The sequence below is a fragment of the Gymnoscopelus microlampas genome (assembly GCF_963454915.1).
Source record: "Gymnoscopelus microlampas genome assembly, chromosome: 18".
Lineage (NCBI taxonomy): Eukaryota > Metazoa > Chordata > Actinopteri > Myctophiformes > Myctophidae > Gymnoscopelus > Gymnoscopelus microlampas.
In genome coordinates this window covers 47,333,835-47,346,422 of record NC_139955.1, presented here as the reverse complement: position 1 = coordinate 47,346,422, position 12,588 = coordinate 47,333,835, and the positions used below count along the sequence as shown (strand labels likewise).

The 12,588-nt window shown below is 43.7% G+C and overlaps 1 protein-coding gene across 1 annotated transcript in view; it reads right to left on the bottom strand.

Annotated features, from left to right (window-relative positions):
- The window catches only part of spock1 (SPARC (osteonectin), cwcv and kazal like domains proteoglycan 1), a gene marked incomplete at both ends in the record, with an annotated part of 99,988 nt that overhangs the window by 75,104 nt on the left and 12,296 nt on the right, over positions 1-12,588 (bottom strand). Inside the window, 4 exons of the mRNA XM_084041862.1 lie at positions 7,552-7,643; positions 8,692-8,809; positions 9,669-9,766; positions 10,631-10,667. Of these exons, the coding sequence (XP_083897988.1) occupies positions 7,552-7,643; positions 8,692-8,809; positions 9,669-9,766; positions 10,631-10,667 (345 nt within the window). The remainder of the gene's footprint in view (positions 1-7,551; positions 7,644-8,691; positions 8,810-9,668; positions 9,767-10,630; positions 10,668-12,588) is intronic.

Here is a 12,588-nt window from a genome sequence, read left to right as displayed (position 1 = left end):
AGAGGTGTAAAGTAACTAAGTACATTTACTCAAGTACTTCACTTAAATTTTGTCCTATACATTACTCTGTGTCACGGCGATTTGAACCGACGCCGGGCGTGTATTAGTAGCCAGAGAGGCGAGAGGCGTGTCTAGTGCCATCGCTTGGGAGGACGAGACCGCCCGTTCAGAGTATGGGAAAGTATCCCCATTGGCTTAAAGGACAGCCAATGATCGAAAACATGTGGAGGATATGTCGAGAAATGGCTAGTGCTGATTGTAGACCCGCATTGCATGCTGGTAAAAAAAAAGGATAAATGAAAAATAACCAGGCTTCTCTCTGGGCCTTAGGTAAGAGTAGCGATACCACAATATAAAAATACTCTGTTACAAGTAAAAGGCCTGTGTTCAAAATGTTACTTGAGTAAAAGTACAAAAGCATTGACATCACAATATACTTAAAGTACCAAAAGTAAAAGTAAAAATGTTTGAAAATAGCCGATCTACAAGCTCAGAACGCGTCGCGATGCGACGCGTTGTGAGCTTGTAGATCAAACAGCCTTTCAAATAGCCTATGAATAATTTAGGACTAAAGTGGTTAATGTATGTTTTATAATATAGTAATTCATATCTGCAAAGTAACTAGCAACTACATTTTTCAAATTATCGTAGTGGAGTAAAAGTATAGTATTTGCCTCTGAGATGTAGTGGAGTAGAAGTAAAAGTACTGAAAATTGGGAATACTCCAGTAAAGTCAAAGTACCTCAAAATTGTACTTAAGTACGGTACTTGACTAAATGTACTCAGTTACGTTTACGCCACTGGCATGGAGTAGGCATAGTATACACTTGATAACTTGAAAGAGAGAATGCGAGCGCTCAGTCAGTTGAATAGTTCACGGGTCACGTTTATCGGGTGCAACGGTTCTGGATGAAACGGTATCTTTGAAAAGATCCCCATGCACTCACTGCCGATCCTCTTAGAAACGGACACTTGGGCCCGAGGCTTTCCTCAGCGTGGATGGAAGGAAGGTCGTGGGGAGGCTGAGGTAGGCCTTGGGCCCAAACGTCCGTCGCGTTTGACTTTGATCTAAAATGCTGGTGTAAAGCAACTAAGTGCATTGAAACACTACCCTTCCTCTTTGCCTGGCCTACGTGTTGTTAACTAGTTGCACGAACGCTTGTTTTATTGTTGTATTGTTTTATTGGATCTTGTTTATTCGATACACTTATTTGTTTTAGCTCTTGCTCAATTGATTCTGCTATTTTGTCTCATCAGTTTAAGAAAGTAGGTAGCTGATATATTGCACTTTTTACCTTAGCGCTAGGTATACTCTTGGTTGCTTGTTTTTGAAGAAAATGCACTTAAGACTTCTGGTGATTAGTAGTTTTGTTCCCTATCTATGTTGAATGCACTTATTGTAAGTCGCTTTGGATAAAAGCGTCTGCTAAATGACTGTAATTTACTCAAGTACAATTTTGAGGTATTATTACTTTTATGGAGTACATCCAATTTTCATTGGATATAAAATGATTAGACCGCTTTAGTTACTTATACTTTGTAGAGAAAATATTATTACAAAACATACATTAACCACTTCAGCCCTATACAGACTTTGGCTATTTGAAAATAACCGATCTACAAGCTCACAACTCGTCACATCGCGACGGCGTTGTGTAGATCTGCTATTTTCAAATTATTTTACAAGTTTTGAAGACATGAAATGGAAGATTTATGCATAATGAGTACTTTTGCTTTTGGTACTTTAAGTACATTTTGATGCCAACACCTTTGTACTTTTACTTAAGTACATTTTGAATTCTGGACCTCTACAGGGTATTGCTACATTGCAATATTAATACTTTTACTTAAGTAAAACATTGGAGTACTTTTTCCACCACTGCACCAAATAAAGCTCAAGTGGAGGTTTTTGACCATTAATGTGGAGATTTTATCTCCACATTAATGGAGACCTCGTGGAGAGCGAACAGTGCAGTGTCGAGTGTAACAGTCATCGACTTCCTTGATTGGCCAACCCAACTGATCGGCTGTGTGGATTGGCCAAGCGTTGCGTGACACTTGTGCCACTGAACCAACATAAGCGATAACACGCTCACTAGGACTCTGTTGTTTCTCAGAGCAAGGCTTTGTAAATCTAATTTACGGTGTGAGAATGTTTCGCTGGACGGTACATCTGAATGGAGGACCAAAAGAAGGCCGTTATGCTGCTGTTGCCGTGCAGCAAAAGTTGTACGTTGTACGATTTGGAGATATCTGTGACACAGTTCAGATTGATGTTGCCGTTTTCAACTCAGTGGCTTTACGCTGGGATAAGTTGCCCCTGGTGACAACAGGACAAGTACGTTGTAAGGGCCACACAGCTGTGCTGATAGAACATATCATCTACATCTGGGGAGGGTACGGTAGAAGTGAGTACTACAACATGCTTTATGCATTTGATGTGGACACCCATAGATGGTCCAAAACCAGGGTTTCTGGGACTGTTCCAGAGGGGAGAGAGTACCACTCAGCCTGTGTGTTGGGGAAGGTCATGTTTATCCATGGAGGATACACCCAGCAGACTGGATGGACTAATGACATGTACAAGTTGGACACCACCACGATGGTCTGGTCTGTAATTAACACCAGAGGCACTCTGCCACATGCTTCATGGCGTCACTCTGCCACCATCATCGGTACAAAGATGTTTGTATTTGGGGGCCGGGGACCGGGGTACGACCACAACACCATCAGAGTGTTTGACGCAGAGACCAACTGTTGGCTGAACACACCTTCTGCACAGCCTCTTCCAGAAGGACGTGTGGATCATTCGGCCTTTGCCTACAATGGAGAGATGTACATATTTGGTGGTCACACCAGGATCCAGACCTTCAGTGATCTGTGGAAATTCAGTCCAGAGACCTTCTCCTGGAAGAAGGTTGAGCCCAAGGGGAAAGGACCGTCTGAGAGGAGATCGTGTCATTCTCTTAGGAGGATTAACAACACCCAATGACCTTTACATTCTAGATCCAAGTCCTAGTCTCAAGACTTTATGTAAGCTAGCGGTCATTCAGTACGGTGTGGAGCAGTCTGAACTCCCACACAACATCAGGTGGGAACTGGCAACCATGACTACCAACAGCAACTGAAAATAAAACTAGAAAAAGTGCTCCTCGGAGCACAACTCTCCGCTGTTGGGAATGTTGGGAATGTTCTATCTGTATAAGTGTCCTATCCCTCCTGTCTGTATAAGTGTCCTATCCGTCCTGTCTATGTAAGTGTCCTATCCGTCCTGTCTGTGTAAGTGTCCTATCCGTCCTGTCTGTGTAAGTGTCCTATCCAATTGTTACAGTATCCGCCATTTCTCAACCATTTCGTGATTGTTCCTGTCTTACCTCACTCTTACCAGACTTGTGCGTCTTGTCTGTATAAGTGTCCTATCCGTCCTGTCTATGTAAGTGTCCTATCCCTCCTGTCTGTGTAAGTGTCCTATCCCTCCTGTCTGTATAAGTGTCCTATCCGTCCTGTCTGTATACTGTAAGTGTCCTATCCGTCCTGTCTGTATACTGTAAGTGTCCTATCCGTCCTGTCTGTGTAAGTGTCATATCCCTCCTGTCTATGTAAGTGTCCTATCCGTCCTGTCTGTGTAAGTGTTCTATCCGTCCTGTCTGTATAAGTGTCCTATCCGTCCTGTCTGTATAAGTGTCCTATCCGTCCTGTCTGTATAAGTGTCCTATCCGTCCTGTCTGTATAAGTGTCCTATCTGTCCTGTCTGTGTACTGTAAGTGTCCTATCCGTCTGTGTAAGTGTCATATCCCTCCTGTCTATATAAGTGTCCTATCTGTCCTATCTGCCAATTATGTATCAGCCATGCAGCCATTTCGTGATGGTTCCTGTCTTACCTCACTTTGACAGTGGCAAAGACACTGTCAAAGTGATGCCATGTATTTATACAGTATTTCACCGTATTGTCACGTGTCATGTGAGGCTTGACCAATCGGTGTGTCATATTTAGAAAGTGAAAACAATACTCTCCTGCGGAGAGTAAAAACATCAGTCCACTAAAAATATATAAAATAAAATGACTCTCAGACACAGATGAATAAATGCATCACAGGTTGTATGTTATGTCTTATCATATCACATGCATCATGCTGTGTTTTACTGTGTAGTTCTCTGAAACAGTAATGATAATAATCCCCAGTCCTGGTTGACTGCAACTTGTGTCTATAGTTGTTTTGTTTATGTTTTATTATTATCTCTTTTTTTTTTACCCCCTTTTCTCCTCTATTTAGTGGTTATGCCAATTGATTCCTCTTTACTCTAGATGGCGCTGTTCGCTAACCTATGAGTCACCATTTGACTCCCAGTGAAGCAAAGAAGCAGCAAATCACATGGTCGCAAAAAAAAAACAGCCACATTCACTGAGCAGGCCGCTTCTTATCACCTGACAAGGGGGGGTTTCCCCGGTAGGACGCAGCGCGTGGAAGGAACACGTTATTCCAACCACTTCCTTTCCACTCCATCAGGCGCCCCGGCTGACTAGGCAGTATAGAGACCAGGATTACTGCATGTTTTTTTGTGAGGGTACCTACCCTAGGATACACGGGGAGAACATGCAAACTCCACACATCAAGGCCCTTTCACCACATGGGCACTGATGACGCGGAGGAGACAGTGGCGTGTACAGACATTTTGAGGGGCAGGTGCTCAAGTAAATTATAATTTTTTGTTTACTTGGTCTGCTCTTTTTTCCCTCTACACCATACCTCTTTGCCAAACATAGCAGATCTACGCGCTGCGAGGCGTTGTGGGCTTGTAGATCTGCTATTTTTGGCTAAAGTTCTCCTCAGAAAAGGGATGCTAGGTTTCGAGTGGTTATGGTAAAAAGAAAAATCGTATCACATAAAGGATTTGGCGGACCCCCTGTAGTAACTATGAGGACCCCTTAGGGGTCCCGGACCCCTTGTTGAAGACCACTGCTGTACACTGAAAAAAACACTGTGCACGTCCCTGGGAGGAGAGGATATGCCCCGAGCGCCCACAGCGTCCCAGGCGGCAATCGAACCAAGAAACTAGCTGTGAGCAGTGGTGCTGTAAAGTAAATAAATTCATTTACTAAAGTACTGTACTTAAGTACAAATTTGAGGTAGAATTCACTGGAGTATTTACAATTGTCTATATTTACTACATCTCAGAGGCATATTGTACTTTTACTCCACTACAATTATTTGAAAACTCTAGTGTACTAGTTACTTTGCAGATATACATTATTACATTAACCACTGTAGCCCTATTATATACACAGGCTATTTGAAAATAGCAGATCTACAAGCTCACACAGTGAGCCATAGTCGGCTATTAGACCTCTGTCTAAAACAGGGTTATAATTGCTATAACAGTGAAAGTCTTTTAGACATCTAGGCTTAACCTAGACGTTGATTAGCTCTTTTTTAAGCGTCTATAATATAGACGTCTACATATAGACGTCTACATATAGACGTCTATATATAGACGTCTATATTATAGACGTCATTTCAACGGCTATAATATAGACGGTCTATGAATAGACGCTTAAAAAAACAGGTAATCAACGTCTAGGCTAAGAATAGACGTCTAAAAAACGTTCACTGTTATACCAATTATAACCCTATTTTAGCCTAGCCCTTAGACGTATTTTAGACGTCTAATAGCCCGAAAAATGCTCAGTGGGCTTGTAGATCGGCTATTTTCAAACAATGTTGTACTCTTACTTTTGGTGCTTTCAGTACATTTTGATACCAATACTTTTGTACTTTTACTGAAGTACATTTTTAATTCCGGACTTTTGCTTGTAACAACAGAGTACTTCTACATTGCAGTATTGATACTTTTACTGAAGTAAAACATTTGAGTACTTTTTCCACCACTCGATGGCCAAAACGCAAAACCTCCTAAGTGCAAATTTCATGATTTTCAGATTTCACTGTGGATGAGGACTATAGGCTATGCTGCACATGCTCAGTCTGTCTGCAAGATAGTCCCGCCCCTCATTTGTGTCAGAAAAGTCATTTGACTAAAACCTCCTATCTTGTTCATTGCCAATTAGTGCTAAAATGTTGAAGCGCAAAACCTCTTATCTGCACCAGAAGTAGTTGAGCAGCAGACAGAGCTGAAACTTTGGAATTCTGTGTTATGTAGACCATCTAAATGTCTTTCAGTTTGTAGTAATCAATTATTTTCAAAATAAAAAAGTGTCTTCCACCCTTACTATTTAAGTATTTGTTAGTAACTGTCAAGTTAATTGCATTGCCTTGTTGATTGCTAATGATTAGTGTCAGGTGGTGAAACTTTTATCACACCAAGAGTGTGAGTTGATCAAACATGTGAATGGTAATACTTGTTACAGTACTGTAGAATGTCTTGATCTCAAAATGAGCATAAAAAAAACAATATTTATTAATTTATAAGCCTAACTGTTTCTAGGTAAAAACCTCCTATGTGCATCTATGTAGATAGGAGGTCATTTTCAGGTATAGATAGGAGGTTTTGACATTGAACATTTTGAACTTGTGGTTAGAGGTTGTCATTGCTGCTTAGATGTGAACATCCATGTTGTGATTTTTTATTAAATGCAGATCAAAATCACACGTGAACACCGTGGCAGCCAACAACCCTGTGAGAATATTGTGTTGTGTTGGTTGGAGGGTATGGGGGTGGGATGGGGTTTGGAGTTATGGGGTGTGGAAGGTGTGGGGTGGCGGTTGGGGGGTTATGGGGTGGGGGGTGCATGAGGGCTTGGGTGGGTGGAGTTTGGGGGTTGTGGTGTGTTGGTTGGGGGCATGGGGACCGGGGGTTCTGGGAGTGGGGGTAATGGATTGGATGGGATTTAGGGGTACGAGGGTATGGGGTGGGATGGGGTTTTGAGTTATGGGGTTGAGAGGTGTGGGATGGCAGTTGGGGGGTATGGGGTTTGTGGGAGTGGGGGAGTATTGCAGGTGGTGGAGTTGGGGGGTAGAAGGTATGGGGGGATTTTGTTGAGGGGGGCATAGGCAAGTTAGGCTGGATCATATAGGATAGGGTCTTTGCGATGCGAGAGTGTGGTCTAGCGGCTAGACCACACTCTCGCATCGCAAAGACCCTATCCTCTTCATCTGTGCTGGATGAAGCACAGATGACAGACATGGGAAGGTCATGGAAGACAGGAGCATCGGATCATCCTCTTCTTCTGCTGGTACCGTGTTTCAACTCGTTCCTCTGCGCTTTCTCCCCAGATCTTGGAAGTCTGAGAAGAGCTTCTGCCAGAAATGTCATTGATGAGCTTCCAGCTCTTGCCATGCTTCTGTTTAACATGCACCTCTTTAATGTCCCTGATCTTTTGGATCCGCTCCTGTTGTTCGAGTTGCATACACTTGTTATAGCTCCTCCTTCCTCCGCTTATATTCCTCCCTCAGACCCTCTCCTTTTTGGTCAGCGACAAAGTCCCTGTGTGCTGCTCTCATCTCCTCCCTGGCTTTGGTGATTCTAGGGTCAAGGCATCTGTCTTTCCTCCTTGTTTATAGGCTCTTTAAGACATTCAATGATCTTACATACTATTCCACGATCCACACTGGACACAAGGTTGGTGATCCAGTTGTATGAGTTAGGGGAGTTGGAGGGCATGAGGGTTTGGGGGGTGTGGTGTGCTGGTTGGGGGGAATGGGGGTTGTGGGAGTGGGGAGAGTGTGGAGGAGAAGTGCACCACCTACATAGGTGCACTTCGGCGTAACAGCTTAGCCAACAACACTGTAGAGCTCAAGATCCTGATGCTAGATGGGAGAGTGTGGAGGGCAGCTTTTCAGGAGTCCCAAGTTGGTGTTGGCTAGACCACACTCGCATCGCAAAGACCCTATTCTATATGATCCGGCCTAACTGACTCATGCCCCCCTCAACATAATCCCCCCCGTACCCTCTCCCCCAACTCCACCACCTGCAATACTCCCCCACTCCCACAAACCCCACCCCCCAACTGCCAGCCCACACCTCTCCACCTCCATAACTCAAAACCTGTTGGTGTTGGCTAGACTCTAGCCAACACCAACTCTGGAGGGGGGCATGAGTCAGTTAGGCCGGATCATATAGAATAGGGTCTTTGCGATGCGAGTGTGGTCTAGCCAACACCAACTTGGGACTCCTGAAAAGCTGCCCTCCACAATCTCCTATCTAGCATCAGGGTCTTGAGCTCTACAGTGTTGTTGGCTAAGCTGTTACGCCGAAGTGCATCTACGTAGGTGGTGCACTTCCTGTCTTTCCTGGCTTTGCCCTGGGTTGGCTCCCATAGTGTCAGTTTGCTTGCCACTAGTTACAGTATGGGTGCCTGACGCAGTGCCCTGCCTCATCCTTCTCTCTCTGACTTTGTCTGTGACACATGCTAGGTTCCCGTAGAGGACCACATTTCTGATTTGGTCCGTCCATGTGACTCCTAGTGCCATTCATAGCATTCTTGTGTAGACTCCATCCAAGGCCCTTTCCTGTTGTGCTGTGATGGTCCATGTCTCAGCCCCATACAGCAGTACTGACTCAACTGTAGCTATATGAACAGCTGCCTCTTGAGGTCTTCTCCCATGTCTGATTTCCACACTCTCCTCATCCCATGCAAGGCATTCCAGTCAAGTGCCCCCCGGACCTTCAGGTCCTGCTCCATTGAAGCAGTCCAGGCCAAGGTTATTTGAAGGACTGCCTCAAGCCCTGGACTGAGGCACTGCCTGGACTGCTTCAAGTAGCGTGTCTCCATCATCTGAACCATCTTCTCTGGAACTCCGTAGGCCCGGAAAATGTTCATCAGTTTCCCCCGGTGGATGGTGCCAAAAGCCTTTTGGAAGTGATGAAGGTGATCACAACTGAAAGATTCCTCTCCCTTACTCCTTCCAGTATCCTCCTCAGCACCAGTATCTGCCCGTCTGCTGTTCGCTCTGGGCGGAAGCCGTTCTGCGAGTTTCTCAGTACAGGGTCTAAGAGGGTCTAAGACGGTTGAGGATCATCCTGTTAGCCGCCTTGGCGACTTGTGAGCTCAGGTTAATGCCTTTGAGGTGTCCGTCTTGGTGAGGTCGCCTGACTTTGGTACTGGATCGATGATCATTTTGCCCCACAGCTTCGGCAGCTCACTAGACGTGTGTGCTTGATGAAATCCAACACCACCTCGTCTATGGGCACATACATCAGAACCTCTGCTGTCACTCCATCCTCCTCGCAGCTCTTGCCTCACTTGATAGTAGCCTTGGCCCTCTGGTACTCATCCATGGTAAATGATCCATGATATGGCATGGGAAGGTCATGGAAGACAGGAGCATCGGATCATCCTCTTCTTCTGCTGGTACCGTGTTTCAACTCGTTCCTCTGCGCTTTCTCCCCAGATCTTGGAAGTCTGAGAAGAGCTTCTGCCAGAAATGTCATTGATGAGCTTCCAGCTCTTGCCATGCTTCTGTTTAACATGCACCTCTTTAATGTCCCTGATCTTTTGGTCAGCTCCTGTTGTTCGAGTTGCATACACTTGGTATAGCTCCTCCTTCCTCCGCTTATATTCCTCCCTCAGACCCTCTCCTTTTTGGTCAGCGACAAAGTCCCTGTGTGCTGCTCTCATCTCCTCCCTGGCTTTGGTGATTCTAGGGTCAAGGCATCTGTCTTTCCTCCTTGTTTATAGGCTCTTTAAGACATTCAATGATCTTACATACTATTCCACTATCCACACTGGACACAAGGTTGGTGATCCAGTTGTATGAGTTGGGGAGAGGGGAGTTGGAGGGCATGAGGGTTTGGGGGGTGTGGTGTGCTGGTTGGGGGGAATGGGGGTTGTGGGATTGGGGGGGTATTTCAGGTGGTGGAGTTGGGGGTAGAGGGTATAGGGGGGATTATGTCGAGGGGTGCCTGGGCCAGTTGTTTTCTAGTCCACCTAATTGTATTCCTGTTGTCCTTTTTGTACATCTTATTTGTAAGCACTTTCATAGTTTCATTTAGATTCTTGTCGTGAGCATTGCCCTGCAAACTTTGTTTTGTTTTTGAATAAAATAAAAAAGCATTCAATGCAACTCAGTGGTGTGTTCTACCGTGTTACGCAGATTTTTTTTGGAAGAATGTGTATACAGTCTACTAACCATTTCATCCATTGAAAACGCACTAGCGTATACCCACAACCACGCGCATTTCGTGCAGGGAATGATTATCGTATACCTCAACCAAAGAAAAACTAGACCACACCACTGATGCAACTGTTTGCAGCTGTAAATGTATGTATTTGCAGCCATTACTATGTGTCATTATGTAGTTAAGCAATCACTTTACATTAAATGCAAAAGCTCCTATCTGCAGAATTATCCAGGAAAAGTGGGGAAAAACCTCCTATCTGCATTTGCAATATGAAATCAGTGTAATTAACATATAATAATGTAATATAGTCCAGACATCCAGAAATGGTGTATTATGTGATGGGTTTCATAAAAAAATAGCATTGTGCAAAAAAAATACAACATTTTGTAGTTTTCTTTTTCATTTTCCCAACAATGAACATTTTTCAGATAGGAGGTTTTGCGTTTTGGCCATCGCACTGCTTCTTAGCTGTGTTTAACCCAGTGGTTAAAATGTAAAATGACTCGGGTGCTTTCCCTGTTTTAATGAGCAACAGGTGTGTGGTGGATACAGAGACAGTGGGAGATGCAGGGAGACTCAGCAGCACCCTAAGGAGTCATCATAGTGAGATATCACACTATTACATAGTCCTATAGGCTGTTTACAACTACACTATATGAATTATTATTATATTATAGAAGGCTGACAGATTACATTAGTATACTGTTACTGCAGAGAGAGAGAGAGAGAGAGAGAGAGAGAGAGAGAGAGAGAGAGAGAGAGAGAGAGAGAGAGAGAGAGAGCAAGAAAGGAGAAGAGAGCAAGAGAGAGAGAGCAAGGAAAAGGAGCAGCTGATAAAATCGTGCGTGCGTGCGTGCGTGCGTGTGTGCGTGCGTGCGTGCGCAGTATACGTGACATTAAACAAGTATTAACATGAATATTTAACCAGGCACAACCACAGAGCTAATGGATGATGTCATCATAACCAGGGTCACTGCATGAGAGCAAACAGCATTAAATATATACTGAGTCCACCTCACACACGCACGCACACACACACACACACACACACACACACACACACACACACACACACACACACACACACACACACACACACACACACACACACACACACACACACACACACACACACACACACACACTAGTGTACTGTGAGCCTAAAGCCGAAACATTGCCGATCTACAAGCACACAGCACGTCTCAGCGTGCTTGTAGATCTCTAATCCCTAAACTTAGCTTGTCTAAATGTCTACTACTTTTACTCCACTACAATTGTTTGCAAACTTTAGTAACTAGTTACTTTGCAGATATAAATGACTTTACATATTATAAATCATACATTAACCACTTCATACCCTATTGTATACTATAGGCTATGTGATTTCAGTTCTGCAGAGCACAAGATTCATTTAGAGAAAGCAATAATGGGGGAGAGAAAAGGACCTGCTGGCTCTGCAAACTGAATTATTGTGAACTGCAGTTCACTGTGAACACAAAGAGTCCAGCAGTTACCAAACACCCACAACATCATAAGAAGCTACAACACAGCTACACAGGCACACATTGTATAGAATAAAAAGAACCCGGCCGGCCGTGGGAACGTAAACTAAGGTTGTGCCTCGTCTGCTCAAAGTGCACTATTCAGCCCACATGTCTTAACATCCTCTGAAAAGAAAAGAACTAAAAAGTACAGTAAACACTAAACAATAAGCAAGTCATTGTAATCCACTTTGAGGTTCTATCTTGCGTACTTTGTTGTTTGCTCAGAGAAGACGCACAGCTGTGAAAAGTCATGAACACACAGGCAGCATTTAGCTCTTTAACACATGAATAGCTTTCAGCACTTATTCCTTTTAGAAGCAGATGTAGCCAGTGTGTTTGTTGGGTTTAAGAGTTTCACCGTGTAAACATATGTTAACATCTTCTAAAAAGAAGATAAATGAAAGTAAACAAACATTTAAAAAAGTGTTCAGTTTTTCTCATGCCAGCTACAATTCTCTGCACACCAATACCAGTGGTGTAAAGTAACTATAAGTGCATTTACTGAAGTACTGTACTTAAGTACAATTTTGAGGTATTTGTACTTTACTTTTTTTTATATATATATATATATATATATATATATATATATATATATATATATATATATATATATATATATATATATATATATATATATATATATATATATATATATATATAGTATTTCCATTTTCCAATATTTTACTTCTACTCCATTACATCTCAGAGGCATTTTTCACCCGGTGCCAATTTTCTAAGTGATCCTGGGCGCTACACTCCCCTCACCAGCCTAGGGAGGCCAGGGCCAAGCTCATGCCTCCTTCAATGCATGAGAGCCAACTGACCTTCTTGTCACCTGACAGGGGGGAGTTTCCCCGGTAGGACGTAGCGCGTGGAAGGAACACGTTATTCTGACCAGTTCCTTTCCCCTCCATGAGGCGCCCCGGCTGACCAGGGGGAGGCAGTATAGAGACCAGGATTACTG